We start from the raw sequence: 16,271 nt of genomic DNA on the forward strand, positions 1-16,271 counted from the left end.
ATCAAATGAAGCTGTATTACTCGCTTTATTTTACACAGCAGAGTGAGACCAAGAGGAGGAGCAGCGCACAGACACACACACACACGCACACACACACACACACCCTCACCGTGACGTTAGTCTGCCACTCCAGTCCACAATCCACTCATGACATGTTTCAGTCAGCGTGCTGTCAGCATAAAAAACAACAACAAAACAAGCCGTGTGTGTCCGTGTCGTGAGAGAGAAATAAGATCGATGGACATAAAACAAAGTTTGCGAGGGGAGAGTTAAACAGTCCCCACTGCAGTAGGGAAAGCTCATTTCAACCTGTTGAAAACGAACCCATCTACCATACATTGTGAGGACACTAATGTGACGTTATTCAATGCAGCTATAAACGGTAAGTCTGCTGTTTTAAATTCGATATGCTTGAGTGACATAATGTTTCAGTTTGTGGGCATTGTTGCTGTTGGCAATTAAACAATCTAACTTCTCGAGACAATATGTGTGGATTTTGATAGGCCACGGTAGCGTTGTGTGAGAGGGGGAGAGAGAGACAGAGAGAAAGCTGCGGTGGTTGTCTTTATAGGCAACACAGTCTAGCAACGTTTTGGACCAACGAGTTCAGCAGCACGGCAGCATGCACAGAGAGGGAGAGAGAGATGTATCGTCATATTGATGTCGGGCCTCGCAACGGGCTCGGGCCAATACATTTCATAACTCATCCGGGCCGGGTCGGGCACGGGCCTGCATGTCACGGGCCGGGGAGGGCTCGGCCCGAGATTTCAGGCCCGCGCAGCTCTCTAGTATGTAGTCTTTCTGATTTATAACTTCTAGTGCAACAGTTTGGTGACAAACTGTGACTTTCTTGACATGCAAAGTTAAGTTTTAAATGGACAAAATTAGCGTTGGCACCCCGTGGCACAATTCAAACGGGATCAAAAAAGTAACCTTATTCTCCGTCCACCGCCATTCATAATTCTCGCAGCGCTGGTACAGGGAGAAAGCAGGAAGTGACGTTTCACTTTGGCTCTTTATATCATCTTGTGCTGTTTATCAACATTGCACATCAGAAAACATCAACAACTCACCCCAGCTGCGTTATCTTGTGTGGTTAACGTGTTGTTTTGTGTTGCTAACGCATTATCTTGTGTGGCTAACGCGTTAGCAATGGTATAGCATCAGGTCCTGCTGTCCTTGCGTCCGCATGCCTGTGCTGAATGTGGGTCGAGTGGTTAATATTATATGATATCCTAGTTTTATCTGACATACAAGCATATTTTCATTGACTGGATCAAAATACTGCCAAACTGTGCTGGTTTTATGAGATGCCATCTCCCTTCCGCTCCTCCTCCTCCTAACGTTGCAGCCAATAGACCCTTTTCACGGGGGCCATTTTGTGTCGAAAAGGCAGAATAAACACAGGTGCAAGCAAAACATTAATGAGGGTTTCCAAATTCCAATCATGGAAGTTGGAAACCCTCATTAGTGTTTTGCTTGCACCTGTGTTTACCCTGCCTTTTCGACACAAAATGGCCCCCGTGAGAAGGGTCTATCGTCGACTCCCACTAACACATGCTGGTCTGTTTACAGCCGGGCATTAGCTACCGCAGTGGCTGGTAAAGACACAAGTTGCCACCGGCGTTGTTTATTATTATGAAAATTTAGTTATTAGTTTAACCGACTAGTGCACTTCCCAAGTTTGAAGTTGATCCGACCAACGGTTGTCGACAGACCGACAGACAGAGAGACAGACACTGCTGGCATTATAGTGTTTCCTAACTCGTAGTTAATTTCAGTACTGCACACACACACACACACACACACACACACACAGACACACGCACACACACGCACAGACACACACACACACACACACACACACACACACACACACACACACACACACACACACACACACACACACACTGATTGACACAACAGGTCCAACAGGAATCTCATGTCTCGCTCACCCTGGTGTCTTCCCTTGTTCTTTGAGAGACAGACAGTTTAGTTTGGCAAGACAATAATGCTGACTGTGTGTGTGTTGCCCCCCCAATTTGCAAAAGGAATTTTGGTCCCTGCATTAAGTCATGTTTGCTTTACTTATAGATAATTAATTAATCAATCATTCAATTATCTAAATGGAGGTAGCCATAAACAGAGCGAGAGAGAGGGGAGGGAGGGAGAGAGAGAGGGGGGGAGGTAGGGAGAGAGAAAGAGAGAGAGAGAGGGGGGAAGAGAGAGATGCTGGCTGGCTGGGAGTGATCACTCAGCTGACTGCAGCAGTGCATTGTGGGATGGTGGGGGGTAGGCTGGATGAGGAGAGATGCACTCGTTGATCCCCCTCTCTCTACCTCTCTTCTCTCTACCTCTCTTCTCTCTACCTCTCTTCTCTCTGCCTCTCTTCTCTCTACCTCTCTTCTCTCTGCCTCTCTCTACCTCTCTTCTCTCTACCTCTCTCTACCTCTCTTCTCTCTACCTCTCTTCTCTCTACCTCTCTTCTCTCTGCCTCTCTCTACCTCTCTTCTCTCTGCCTCTCTCTACCTCTCTTCTCTCTACCTCTCTTCTCTCTGCCTCTCTCTACCTCTCTTCTCTCTACCTCTCTTCTCTCTGCCTCTCTCTACCTCTCTTCTCTCTACCTCTCTTCTCTCTGCCTCTCTCTACCTCTCTTCTCTCTACCTCTCTTCTCTCTGCCTCTCTCTACCTCTCTTCTCTCTACCTCTCTCTACCTCTCTTCTCTCTGCCTCTCTCTACCTCTCTTCTCTCTACCTCTCTTCTCTCTACCTCTCTTCTCTCTGCCTCTCTCTACCTCTCTTCTCTCTGCCTCTCTCTACCTCTCTTCTCTCTACCTCTCTTCTCTCTGCCTCTCTCTACCTCTCTTCTCTCTACCTCTCTTCTCTCTGCCTCTCTCTACCTCTCTTCTCTCTACCTCTCTTCTCTCTGCCTCTCTCTACCTCTCTTCTCTCTACCTCTCTTCTCTCTACCTCTCTTCTCTCTACCTCTCTTCTCTCTACCTCTCTTCTCTCTGCCTATGGAGGGCAGAGAGGGGGAGGGGAATGAGTTCTGTAGAGCAAGGGAGGAGAGGAAAAGGAGAATAATAAGGAGAAAGGACGAGAGGAGCCCAGGATGGCGTGTGTGTGCACGCACACGCACGCATGCACGCACACACACACACACACATACACACTCACTCACATGCGCACACACACAAACACACACACACACACACACACACACACACACACACACTCGCTCACACGCGTCACTAGACGGCACTGCAGTCACAGCTGTGACGTCACTAGACGGCACTGCAGTCACAGCTGTGACGTCACTAGACAGCACTGCAGTCACAGCTGTGATGTCACGAGTGTGCCACTTCCCAGGCAAAAACTAAGTCTCGTGGCCTGATTATCGGCTGTTACTTATCGGCAAAAATGTCATCAGAATAATAAATAATAATGCAAAATGGCCATATCAGCCCATCATTTATCGGTCCGATAATTATCGTGCATCCCTACTCTCTGTTGATACCATTGATTCCCATGAGAAGGTGCTGCTCTGTGCAGGTGTAACGTCTCTGTTGATACCATTGAAGGTGCTGATAGCCTCTGTGTGTGCTCTCTCTGTGCAGGTGTACGTGGAGTTTGACGACCAGGAGTGGGAGAAGAGGGAGTGGGTGAAGGTGTACGAGGACTTCCAGCTGTTTCTCCTGGAGCACCAGCTGGTCTGGGCCAAGAGGAAGGAGACTCTGCTGCAACCTGCAACCAAGCCTGCAGCCAAGCACCCCCAGTGGCTTGCCCTGGTAAGAGTCCCCCCCCCCCCCCCAAACACAGATGTTTGTTTGGTGTGCCATAGTCTCGCTTGCCTGCTAATACCTCCACTCTGGGCTAGCGGGGGGAAAGGCTCTTTTTACCTTTACAACCATCCACCAAAAGTACCAAGCAGGCCCACTTTATTGCACAATGAATCCACATCTTCGTCAAAACCTGCCATTTTCAGAGTGTAGCAACGAGCTAGCGTTGTTGTTGTTTCACAGCGGCGTAGGCATTTGAGATCGACAGATTCATCACAGAGGGAGGCATTTGAGATCGACAGATTCATCACAGAGGGAGCGAAGTGAAAGGAAATCCATAAATGGTCGCAGCCGGTCAGTCAGAACGTGTCGGAGCCAATAGACCCTTTTCACGGGGTCCATTTTGTGTGGAAAAGGCAGGGTAATTAGTGTTGCACCTGTGTTTACCCTGCCTTTTCCACACAAAATGGACCCCGTGAAAAGGGTCCATGGCGGAGCTTGCAAGGAACGGAAAGGGACTTTCTTCCGCTTGCCGACTGAAATAGTCGCCAAATGTTTGTTTGTTTGTTTGTTTGTTTGTTTGTTTGTTTGTTTGTTTGGCATTGACAGTCAGTGCTTCGTGATTGCAGCCTTTGTGAGGATCATGAGTTGTTCAATTCCCTGCTCATGTTTGAGTCTGCAGTAGTTTTGTGATGTTGATGCAACTCTCCTGTCTGTTTGTCAGTGGCATTACACCACCAGTGTTCATCTTTGCCAATGCTGTGTGTGTGTGTGTGTGTGTGTGTGTGTGTGCGCGCGTGCGTGCGTGCATGTGTGTACGCGCGTGCGTGCATGTGTGTGTGTCCAGCTAGCTGTGGAATTTGGTCCATAAATGTTTGAAATTGATGGCATTTATTTTGGGTCTGCGCGGATGTGTGTGTGTGTTGGTTATGTAATGACAGTGCATAGCGCCACCTGGAGTTCAAAGACTTGCACTCAGACACACACACGTGGTGGACACAATGCCCCCCTCCCTCATATGTAGGTGTGTGTATTAGGCCTGCACGATATGAGGAAACATTGTTCAATATGAATAAAGAAATGAAATACACACTGACTCTAGCTGAAACTACACACAGCGTGTTTGGGCTTTGGCAGAGGGGCGGAGCACACTGTTGCAAGGGAAAGGTGTACGCTGGATTTACAACACAAGACAAAATGATCAGATGCTGAGTGGGAATGCATGATGCATGTAAATAAAACCACTTTTGTTATTCATTGCGTTTCAGGCAGTCTTTGCGATGTGTTTATTGCGCATGTTCATATTGCGATGACGAAAATATGATTAATTGTGCAGCCCTAGTGTGTATGCTGTTGCTACTGCAATGTCACTGCAAATGTCCGCTAGCATTGATGTTAATACCAGAGCTAAAACTCCGCTAACATTGATGTTGTAACTATAGTTAGCATTGATGCTATCGGACTTAGCTGTGATAAAAGCACATGCTACTCACTCCGCTATGGTCATTGCCTGGCTTACTGCTGCTTGCTGGTAATGTTAATCCCATGGGCAATTTTTTTTTGTCGCTAACGACGTTAGTCTCTTTTCTCCAGAGGCCTGTACTACGAAGCTAGTTTAACAGATCCGCGATAAGTCCCTTTGATCTGGTTTGACTGAACAGGATCAAAGCTATCTAGTTAACTGATACTACGACGCTGGTTTTCTACTAGGTAAGTGGACCTTGGATCTGCCTGTGCACGCGCACGTTTTTCGCTCGTGCACAGGCGCGCGTCCACGCGAAAGAGGTGCGCTAGCCAATCACATTATGAACAGCTGAGTTGATCCACGCCCACACCCATTTCCACACCCATTTCCTCGTTCAATGAATGCGCAGTGCATGATCAGAGTTTTAGCGGATATTTAATGTATCCGCGATTTAATGTCAGAATGAAAATCCGCGTTGGATAGTCTGCTGAAGGGCTGTCTAAAGCAGCAGCTTGTATTCACATCAGTCATTTGATTTACTTTGATCAGCGATTTCTGTCTGATACAGCTGCATTGATACAGCAGCAACAAATGTAAATGTGTAATCTCAGTCTATACATTTCCACAATCTGTAAGCCTATTTAGACCATAGATTTAGAAACGCATGCTCAATGAATAATGATCTCTATCACTCATGTGTGTGGTTGCACTGATTGAATAATTCATATATAAAATAGCCTAGTATAAAGCCTAATAGCCTACTATAAAAGAGAAAACTGCTGAACTGAATTGAGACGATGCGGGCATAGTTATCATTGATAAAAACTAGCCTATTTTTGCTCATATATTGGCATACAGCCTACAGGACACAGTTCCAGCTGAAAGATGCAAGAATAGCCTGCATATTTAGTATTGGGGCTATCCATATTTATCCCATATCTATATTATATGTATATGCTTTTCTGGCATGTAGGAGAATATCACCCTCACTCCATTTGAGGGTCCATTCATGATATGCGCCGCGGTCATTAATAGTGATCATATTTCTCCACGCATCGTTGAGCTGTTAAGACATAAAGTGGTAAGTAGGCTTAATTTAATTATGTAGCCTACAGAGCCACGAATGTTTTGCTTGTTCTATTCTCAGTTGACTGCAATCTATTTTTCATATGGCGATCTTATGAATGGTGAGTGACTCCAGAGAGCCGATTATATGGGTCTCTCATGGATTTTGATCTTATCCTCTGAAGCTAACCTGGTCGCGACCAGGTTAGCTTTGCAGCGTCAGTTGCCATGGTGATTGAAAGTTAACTTGCTTTGTAGTACGGCTAAACCAGGTTTAAACTCAAACTTACTCGGATAAGGCATTAAACTAGCTTCGTAGTACAGGCCTCAGGAGGGTCTGAAGGAAGCGGTGTCCTGAGTGACGTGATGTGAGGCTGAGACACACAGAGGCTGTGAGCACAGTGTTGTTGTTGTGAGCGCAGTGTTGTTGTTGTTGTGAGCGCAGTGTTGTTGTTGTTGTGAGCGCAGTGTTGTTGTTGTGAGCGCAGTGTTGTTGTTGTTGTGAGCGCAGTGTTGTTGTGAGCGCAGTGTTGTTGTTGTTGTGAGCGCAGTGTTGTTGTTGTGAGCGCAGTGTTGTTGTTGTTGTGAGCGCAGTGTTGTTGTTGTTGTGAGTGCAGTGTTGTTGTTGTTGTGAGCGCAGTGTTGTTGTTGTTGTGAGCGCAGTGTTGTTGTTGTTGTGAGCGCAGTGTTGTTGTTGTTGTGAGCGCAGTGTTGTTGTTGTGAGCGCAGTGTTGTTGTTGTTGTGAGCGCAGTGTTGTTGTTGTGAGCGCAGTGTTGTTGTTGTTGTGAGTGCAGTGTTGTTGTTGTTGTGAGCGCAGTGTTGTTGTTGTGAGCACAGTGTTGTTGTTGTGAGCACAGTGTTGTTGTTGTGAGCACAGTGTTGTTGTTGTGAGCGCAGTGTTGTTGTTGTTGTGAGCGCAGTGTTGTTGTTGTGAGCGCAGTGTTGTTGTTGTGAGCGCGGTGTTCTTGTGAGTGCAGCGTTGTTGTTGTTGTGAGCGCAGTGTTGTTGTTGTGAGCGCAGTGTTGTTGTTGTGAGCGCAGTGTTGTTGTTGTTGTGAGCGCAGTGTTGTTGTTGTGAGCACAGTGTTGTTGTTGTTGTGAGCACAGTGTTGTTGTTGTGAGCGCAGTGTTGTTGTTGTTGTGAGCGCAGTGTTGTTGTTGTGAGCGCAGTGTTGTTGTTGTGAGCGCAGTGTTGTTGTTGTGAGCACAGTGTTGTTGTTGTGAGCACAGTGTTGTTGTTGTGAGCGCAGTGTTGTTGTTGTTGTGAGCGCAGTGTTGTTGTTGTGAGCGCAGTGTTATTGTTGTTGTGAGCGCAGTGTTGTTGTTGTGAGCGCAGTGTTGTTGTTGTGAGCGCAGTGTTGTTGTGAGTGCAGCGTTGTTGTTGTTGTGAGCGCAGTGTTGTTGTTGTGAGTGCAGTGTTGTTGTTGTGAGCGTAGTGTTGTTGTTGTTGTGAGCGCAGTGTTGTGAGCGCAGTGTTGTTGTTGTGAGCGCAGTGTTGTTGTTGTGAGCGCAGTGTTGTTGTTGTGAGCGCAGTGTTGTTGTTGTTGTGAGCGCAGCGTTGTTGTTGTTGTGAGCGCAGTGTTGTTGTTGTGAGCGCAGTGTTGTTGTTGTTGTGAGCGCAGTGTTGTTGTGAGCGCAGTGTTGTTGTGAGCGCAGTGTTGTTGTTGTTGTCAGCGCAGTGTTGTTATTGTGAGTGCAGTGTTGTTGTTGTGAGCGCAGTGTTGTTGTTGTGAGCGCAGACTGACTGCAGGAGAAAGCACTGTATGCAGACTAATTTATAGACCACTCCAATCTATTCTCGTGGTTAACCTGACATCCCTGATCAACGTCGGACTGAGAGCAGTAATGTCTCTCTCTGTCTGTCTCTCTGCCTGTCTCTGTCTGTCTCTCTGCCTGTCTCTGTCTGTCTGTCTTTGTCTTTCTCAGTTTCATCCCCCTCTTTTTGAGGCAGAGTCAGCTGGGATTAAGATAAAGTCAGCAGGGCGGCTCTCCTCTCATGTCCTCTTCTGAACTCCTCATAAACAAAGTATCTCTCTTTCTCTCACACACTCTCTGCCCTGCTAATCCACTCTGTGACCTAAGAGAGTGTGTGTGTGTGTGTGTGTGTGTGTGTGTGTGTGTGTGTGTGTGTGTGTGTGTGTGTGTGTGTGTGCGTGCGTGTGCGTGTGCGTGTGTGTGTGTTGGACGTGTTGGACGTGTTCCCACACACACACACACACACACACGCACGCACACACACGCACACGCACACGCACACGCACACGCACACACACACGCACACATCAGTATGAGGTGATGTCAGGCTGCAGTGTCATTTATCTCTCCTATTGAATAACTTGAGCTCTGTTAAGCTAATGAAAACTAACCATTTCATCACACACACACTCTCTCTCCCTCTCTCTCCTCTCTCTCCCCTCCCCTCTTTCTCTCCCTCTCTCCCTCCTCCCCTCTCTCTCTCCCTCTCTCTCTCTTTCCCTCCTCTCTCTCTCTCCTTCTCTCTCCCCCCTCCTCCCCTCTCTCTCCCCTCCCCTCACTCTCTCCCTCCCCTCTCTCTCTCCTTCTCTCTCCCCCCCTCCTCCCCTCTCTCTCTTTCCCTCCTCTCTCTCCCCCCCCTCCTCCCCTCTCTCTCCCCTGCCCTCTTTCTCTCCCTCCTCCCCTCTCTCTCCCCTCCCCTCTCTCTCTCCCTCCCCTCTCTCTCTCCCTCCTCCCCTCTCTCTCTCCCTCCTCTCTCTCTCTCCTTCTCTCTCTCCCCCCTCCTCCCCTTTCTCTCCCCTGCCCTCTTTCTCTCCCTCCTCCCCTCTCCCCTCCCCTCTCTCTCTCTTTCCCCTCTTTCTCTCCTTCTCTCTCTCCCCCCTCCTCCCCTCTCTCTCTTTCCCTCCTCTCTCTCCCCCCTCCTCCCCTCTCTCTCCCCTGCCCTCTTTCTCTCCCTCCTCCCCTCTCTCTCCCCTCCCCTCTCTCTCTCCTTCTCTCTCTCTCCCCTCCTCCCCTCTCTCTCTCCCCTCCCCTCTCTCTCTCCCTCCCCTCTCTCTCTCCTTCTCTCCCCCCTCCTCCCCTCTCTCTCTTTCCCTCCTCTCTCTCCCCCCTCCTCCCCTCTCTCTCCCCTGCCCTCTTTCTCTCCCTCCTCCCCTCTCTCTCCCCTCCCCTCTCTCTCTCCTTCTCTCTCTCCCCCCTCCTCCCCTCTCTCTCTCCCCCCTCCTCCCCTCTCTCTCTCCCTCCCCTCTCTCTCTCCCCCCTCCTCCTCTCTCTCCCTCTCCTCCCCTCTCTCTCTCCTGCCCTCTTTCTCTCCCTCCTCCCCTCTCTCTCTCCCCTCCCCTCTTTCTCTCCCTCTCTCTCTCCCCTCCCCTCTCTCCCTCTCTCTCTCTTTCAGAAAGTTGAAATAGCTTCTCATTGTGTGCTTCAAGTAAAGAAAAAACAACTGTGAACAAAACATTCACTTCAGAGTTTTTAGACAGTCAGACTTCAGACGCTTCAGTCAGACAGACTTCTGTTGTGTTGTGTCACCCAAGACAACAACACTGAAATCTTAGAGATTATCACTTAAACTCAGAACAAAAAAACAAAAAAACAAAGAAATAAAAAATCACAAGTGACCATAATCATCTTCGGTAGTATTAAATTGTGTGTGTGTTTTTTTTTTTTTTTTTTTTCAGGCGACCCTATTTGAATTCCAGGCGACCTCACTTAGGGTCGAGACCCTAAGGTTGGGAACCACTGATGTAGGCTATTTTGCAAAGCCTCCGGTCAGTTTGTGGAGGCTTCTTCCCCACAAACCATAGCAAACATTAGCCAATCATAGCCTCGGAATTGACTGCACGAGCTCACGGCGGGCTCTGCGGAGTTAAATCTTTTGAGAGGAGCGCGGAGCTCCGTGCAGTCCCTCCGCAGAGCCTGTGCGGAGCGCCGCGCTCGCCGCACAGAGCCTCCGCTCCGCGAACACCGGACACTCCGCAGTTAGTATAAATTAGCTTTAACGCGACAAATCTGGAGACTTTTTCTGAAATGGGATTAACATTACCAGTTGGTTAATTTGGTTAATTAAAAAAATATATATATATATATATATTTTTTTTTAATAAAAAAAAATCGAACATGGCAAATTACATTCTAACATGCCCCTCCTCCCCCACATTCGAAGTTAAATTCGAATTTCGAATAAAAAGTGACAGCCCTAGTCTGCCCTCTCGTGGACAGAATGGTACATAACCACATGTTGATTATTAGGCTTTATAATAAGCAGGAAATAGGCTAAATTTGAGCATTAAAACACTTGAAAAAAATCTAATAAAAATTGAATATTAAAATAATAAAGCACTGGAAATAGAATAGGATTATAGAGGAAGATTGACAGCCCGAGTGTGTAGTGTAGAGTTTAGAGTGTGTAGGCGTGTGATTGCATCTCTGAGCTACATATTACATCATTCCCTTCTCCCAGGGAGGCCTGCACACTGTGCCAAACCATTAAACATGCATGCACGTGCACACACACACACACACACACACACATACACACACACACACACACACGCACACACACATATACACACACACACACACACACACGCACACACGTGCACAAACACACACACGCACGCACACACACACACACAGAGACACACACACGCACACACACACATGCGCTAACACACACACACGCAAACACACACACACACACACACACACACACACACACACACACGAACACACATGCAAACACACACACACACACACACACACACACACACGCACACACAAGACTCCCACCAAAGTCATAAAGTGAATTCCAATGGCCAGACTACAGCAGAGAGAGAGAGAGAGAGAGAAAGTGAGAGAGATAGAGCAAGGCCAGACTACAGCAGAGAGAGAGAGAGAGAGAGAAAGTGAGAGAGAGAGGCCAGACTACAGCAGAGAGAGAGAGAGAGGGGGGGGGGGGTGTTTAGGAAAGTGAGGGAATGAGAAGAAAGGGTAGATGGGAGAGACTGTAGGAAATGATGGCTGTGTGTGAAGAATCCCTTTGCTTTTAAGGCATATATCAAGATATCTTAGCACATATCTTATTATACACACCAAATGTCTGTCTGTCTGTCTGTCTGTCTGTCTGTCTAGCCTCTTCTAAACATGAAGTCTGGATCATGTCCGGCTAGCCAGAGCAGGATATTTTCCGGTTTTACCTTTCTAGACATGAGGAGTCTGTGTTTAGAAACAGCTGGAAATGGTCAGTATTTTCTCTGCCAGTGGGTGGGGGGAGGGGCTGCGGTAGCATGTATCGATAACAAGAAATGTGATATGGAAACAGCTTTAGCGAATCTTTAACCAAACTCCATTCAAAAACATGCCGTTTTAACGGAGGATCCATTCCGACCATTCAGGCAATAACGAGGGGTGGCAATGTGCCAAAAATTAGCGCTTGCCTTTGTTACATAAAGCCGCCCAGTCAAAAATAGTGGTCGCACCGTCGTCAATCACTGTGGGTGATTTATTTTACAAGTGGCATTCAAGTCGTATCTGACTAGTTTTCAATTTATTTCTCCCCACAAAAGTTAGGCTAGGCCTATGTCTCGATATAGGCTGTCAGTCAGTCAGCCAGCTCCTCTCATCGACATAACCAAATAGGCTCCTCTCCGCAGCTGTGTTAGCTTGGACGCTCACAGTCACACAACACTGGCTGCCTCAAATGGCTGCTACACACAATACTTGGCTGCATCCAACTCGAGAAAACTTTTCAGACCCTCCTGGAGACAATCTTTCTCAGAAGAGACTAACGTTAGCGACAAATCTGGAGACTTTTTCTGACATGATGGAATGATGGGATTAACATTACCAGCAAGCAGCAGTAAAAGCAGGCAATGACGATAGCTGGGTAAGTCCCGCTAGCATCGATGCTAAGTTAGCAAAGTACATCGAGAGCGCAGCTGAAGCACATGGCTATTATTATTAACACATTCACTGCCAGCCGTTTTTTTTTTTACTGTAGGTAGCTTCTGCCAGAGGGTTTTTTTGAGGATTCTGGCTCATTTTACAAGAGCCGAGGATTATTTTCTGCTTGGGCTTTGTGAACACAAAGTTCACAAAAGTACTAATAGAATGTGTGCTTTCTCTGTCTAAAAGAGTTAGTTTGTAGAGTTAGTAGTTATGTAGATATTAGCCGTTGAGTACAGCATGGTTTCAGCGTCTGAGACTGAAAGCTGAGATAATCGCAGTTTTGTGAAATTCAATCAAACAGGCAGAACAGTCACTTTAACCATTTATTTTTGGCATCAGTGAGAGATCAGACATCTAAACAATATAGTTCTGAACGCCCTCTCCTTCAAACTCCTCCCTCCGTGGGCGTGTCTGGTGGCTTTCAGCAGCGTTTGTCACAAGCAGTTTCTACTGCCTGTCTGAGCAGTGAGCAGCCTCCCTCCCTGGGAGTGTGGATGGGGCTCACTCGTTTCTTGGGTTTGAGAGCTTTGATGAAGCTTTGTGCGATTCTAGGCTTTATGCTGCGTGTTTCAAAGTGTGTTTTCCACCCAGTCTATTTTTGGAACCCCCCACCGCTGTGCGCCCGTGTGCGCCAGCGTGAAAGCGTTTTCGCCTACAGTATGAGAATGAGGCTCGTTCGTTTCTGGGTTTTCGGTTGAGAAACCCCAAGAAACGGGGTTTCTTTTGCGATTGTGGTCTTATTTATGCTGCGTGTTTCAAAGTGTGTTGCACCCATAATCTATTATGCAAATTTGCAATCCCTCACCGCCAGCAATCAGCGCGAAAGCGAAAGCGTTTTCGCCAATCCATTTTACAGTAGGAGAATGGTTTCATCGCGCGTTCCCCTGCAGTTTTGGCTTGACTTTTTCTAGAATGGAGAGCACTGTCGCCACTTAGTGGGTCGGTGGAATGGGTTGTACACGTTCGGTGGCTCCAATATTTTTATAGGAGACGTGGGGGGCGTTGATCCACGTCCCACCGTCAAAATTTTTTTTTTTTTTTTTTTGACGACTCAACTCGTCATTGGCAGTCAACCGTTGGATTTTTTTTGACGACTCAACTCGTCATTGGCAGTGAACGTGTTAATATGGATGTTAACGTCCATATTAATTAGCCATGTGCTTGCGCGATGACATTGTGTATTGGCGATGTCAAAGGGTGGCGATTGACGATTTGACTGAGGTCAAGATCGCGCAACTCTAGTAGGCTATCCTCTCCCTTGTTGCATTTTTAAACTGGCAGATGGGGGACAAAGAAACGATTCAACTTTTAGTCACCTAATTTGGCTCTCTTCCAAATAATCCAGCCATGTAACTAACGCTACGTCCATTCATGAAAATAATTATGGGACATTAATGGTTTGTAAAGTGCCACCACCCGCCCACTCAGACATAACAGCTACATGATCTGGATCATGAGCTGCCAGTGTTAAACAACAGCTGCTTTTCCTATAATGCGGATCCTATACTAGGGATTGAGATGGTCATGATCCGCACTCGCGGGATTGCGCATAAGCCGGCTAATATTTTCTAAACATGCAGGCCAACCGGCTAGGAGCTGGTTATAATCCGGATTCCACTGCATGTTAAGAAGTGGTTTCTGTCTGTCTGTCTGTCTTTCCGTCCGTCCATCCATCTGTCTGTCTGAGCACATTTCTCTCACCAGACGCTTCGATCGCCTCCAAAACACTTGTTATGGGTCTGAATGAATCTGCCGGACAACGTGTCCGGCATGACTTCAGTTTGCCGGACAATTGGAATAAATACCGGACACATATTAGATCTGATATTAGATTTTATTGAGCTTAGAAAAACAATTGTTAGCAGGTTATAGCCTATAATCTCCATATTGCCGTAAATTCCCTGCGTTTTATGACTTTTTTAAACTTCTTACATTAATGTCATTGCCACTGCAGACTTACACTAAGACAAATAGTTTGTAATCTGATTACTTCCTGGGCAGAACCTTCTCAGCTCAATGGAACCACATACACACAGCGGACAACACAGCAATACACCAGTGATGGAGAGACTGAGAGAGAGAGAGAGAGAGAGAGGGGGGGGGGGGCAGTCGAGCCAGAAGGATAAAACACATAATAGCTCTCTCTCTCTCTCTCTCTCTCTCTCCTCCTCTCTCTACTTCCCTCTCACTCTCTCCCTCTCTTTCTTCATCCCTCTCTCTCCCTCCCTCCGTCTCTCTCTCCCTCCCTCCCTTCCCATCTCCCTCTCTCTCTCCCTCTCTCTCCCTCCCTCCGCCTCTCCCTCCCTCCCTCCCTCTCTCTCTCTCTCATCCCCTCTCTCCCTCTCTCTCTCTCCCTCCCTCCCTCCCTCTCTCCCTCTATATCATCCCCTCTCTCCCTCCCTCTCTCTCTCTCCCTCTCTCTCTCCCTCCCTCCCTCTCTCTCTCACGTGATGGTGCGTCTGTTTGCCAGCTCTCTAAGAAAGGCAAATGGTGCAGAGCTGGCATTAAAAGCAATGGCCATTCATTCATAGCTGACACGCACGCACGCGCACACACACACACACACACACACACACACACACACACACAGACACAGACACACACACACACACACACACACACACACACACACAGACACAGACACACACACACACACAGACACACAGACACACACACACAGACACAGACACACACACACACAGCCCTCTGGCCGAGCGCCCGTTTGCCACTACACAATGACGTTATTTGGCAGACGGCTCCTCTGTCCTCATTTCAGAGAGAGGGAGAGGGTGGGGGGGAGAGAGAAAGGGAGAGACAGAGGATGGGGGGGGGGAGAGGGAGAAGGGGAGAAAGAGAGGGAGGGAGAGAGAAGCTGCAATTTCAGAAATCTTTTACGTGGATAATTAGAGGTTGTATTGTGTGTGTGTGTGTGTGTGTGTGTGTCTGTGTGTGTGTTGTGGTATTGTGTTTTTGGCAGTGTGCACCCGTTGCCAACTCAACAGGATACATGTAACATGCTCTAACTAGAAGCCAGAGCCGCCAAGGCACGCTACTATTCACTCTTATTATTATTCACTCTTATTATTATTCACTCTTATTATTATTCACTCTTATTATTATTCACTCTTACTGCTGCTTTGTGCTGTTATTGTGTTGTGTTTTTATATTGTTCTGGACTTTCAGATCAGTCAAACTGTACTGTGTTGTGTTTTTATATTGTTCTGGACCTTCAGATCAGTCAAACTGTACGGTATTGTGTTTTTATATTGTTCTGGACCTTCAGATCAGTCAAACTGTACGGTGTTGTGTTTTTATATTGTTCTGGACCTTCAGATCAGTCAAACTGTACTTTGTTGTGTTTTTATATTGTTCTGGACCTTCAGATCAGTCAAACTGTACTTTGTTGTGTTTTTATATTGTTCTGGACTTTCAGATCAGTCAAACTGTACTTTGTTGTGTTTTTATATTGTTCTGGACCTTCAGATCAGTCAAACTGTACTTTGTTGTGTTTTTATATTGTTCTGGACCTTCAGATCAGTCAAACTGTACGGTGTTGTGTTTTTATATTGTTCTGGACCTTCAGATCAGTCAAACTGTACTTTGTTGTGTTTTTATATTGTTCTGGACCTTCAGATCAGTCAAACTGTACTGTGTTGTGTTTTTATATTGTTCTGGACTTTCAGATCAGGCAAACTGTACTTTGTTGTGTTTTTATATTGTTCTGGACCTTCAGATCAGTCAAACTGTACTTTGTTGTGTTTTTATATTGTTCTGGACCTTCAGATCAGTCAAACTGTACTTTGTTGTGTTTTTATATTGTTCTGGACCTTCAGATCAGTCAAACTGTACTTTGTTGTGTTTTTATATTGTTCTGGACCTTCAGATCAGTCAAACTGTACGGTATTGTGTTTTTATATTGTTCTGGACTTTCAGATCAGTCAAACTGTACGGTGTTGTGTTTTTATATTGTTCTGGACCTTCAGATCAGTCAAACTGTACTTTGTTGTGTTTTTATATTGTTCTGGACCTTCAGATCAGTCAAAC

At 46.8% G+C, this 16,271-nt stretch overlaps 1 protein-coding gene across 1 annotated transcript in view; it reads left to right on the forward strand.

Moving 5' to 3' along the window:
* The window catches only part of jmjd1cb (jumonji domain containing 1Cb), a gene marked incomplete at its 5' end in the record, with an annotated part of 178,981 nt that overhangs the window by 66,518 nt on the left and 96,192 nt on the right, over positions 1-16,271 (forward strand). The window contains one exon of the mRNA XM_083635767.1: positions 3,617-3,787. Within this exon, the coding sequence (XP_083491893.1) occupies positions 3,617-3,787 (171 nt within the window). The remainder of the gene's footprint in view (positions 1-3,616; positions 3,788-16,271) is intronic.

This window comes from Poromitra crassiceps (genome assembly GCF_964638095.1).
Source record: "Poromitra crassiceps genome assembly, chromosome: 4".
NCBI lineage: Eukaryota > Metazoa > Chordata > Actinopteri > Beryciformes > Melamphaidae > Poromitra > Poromitra crassiceps.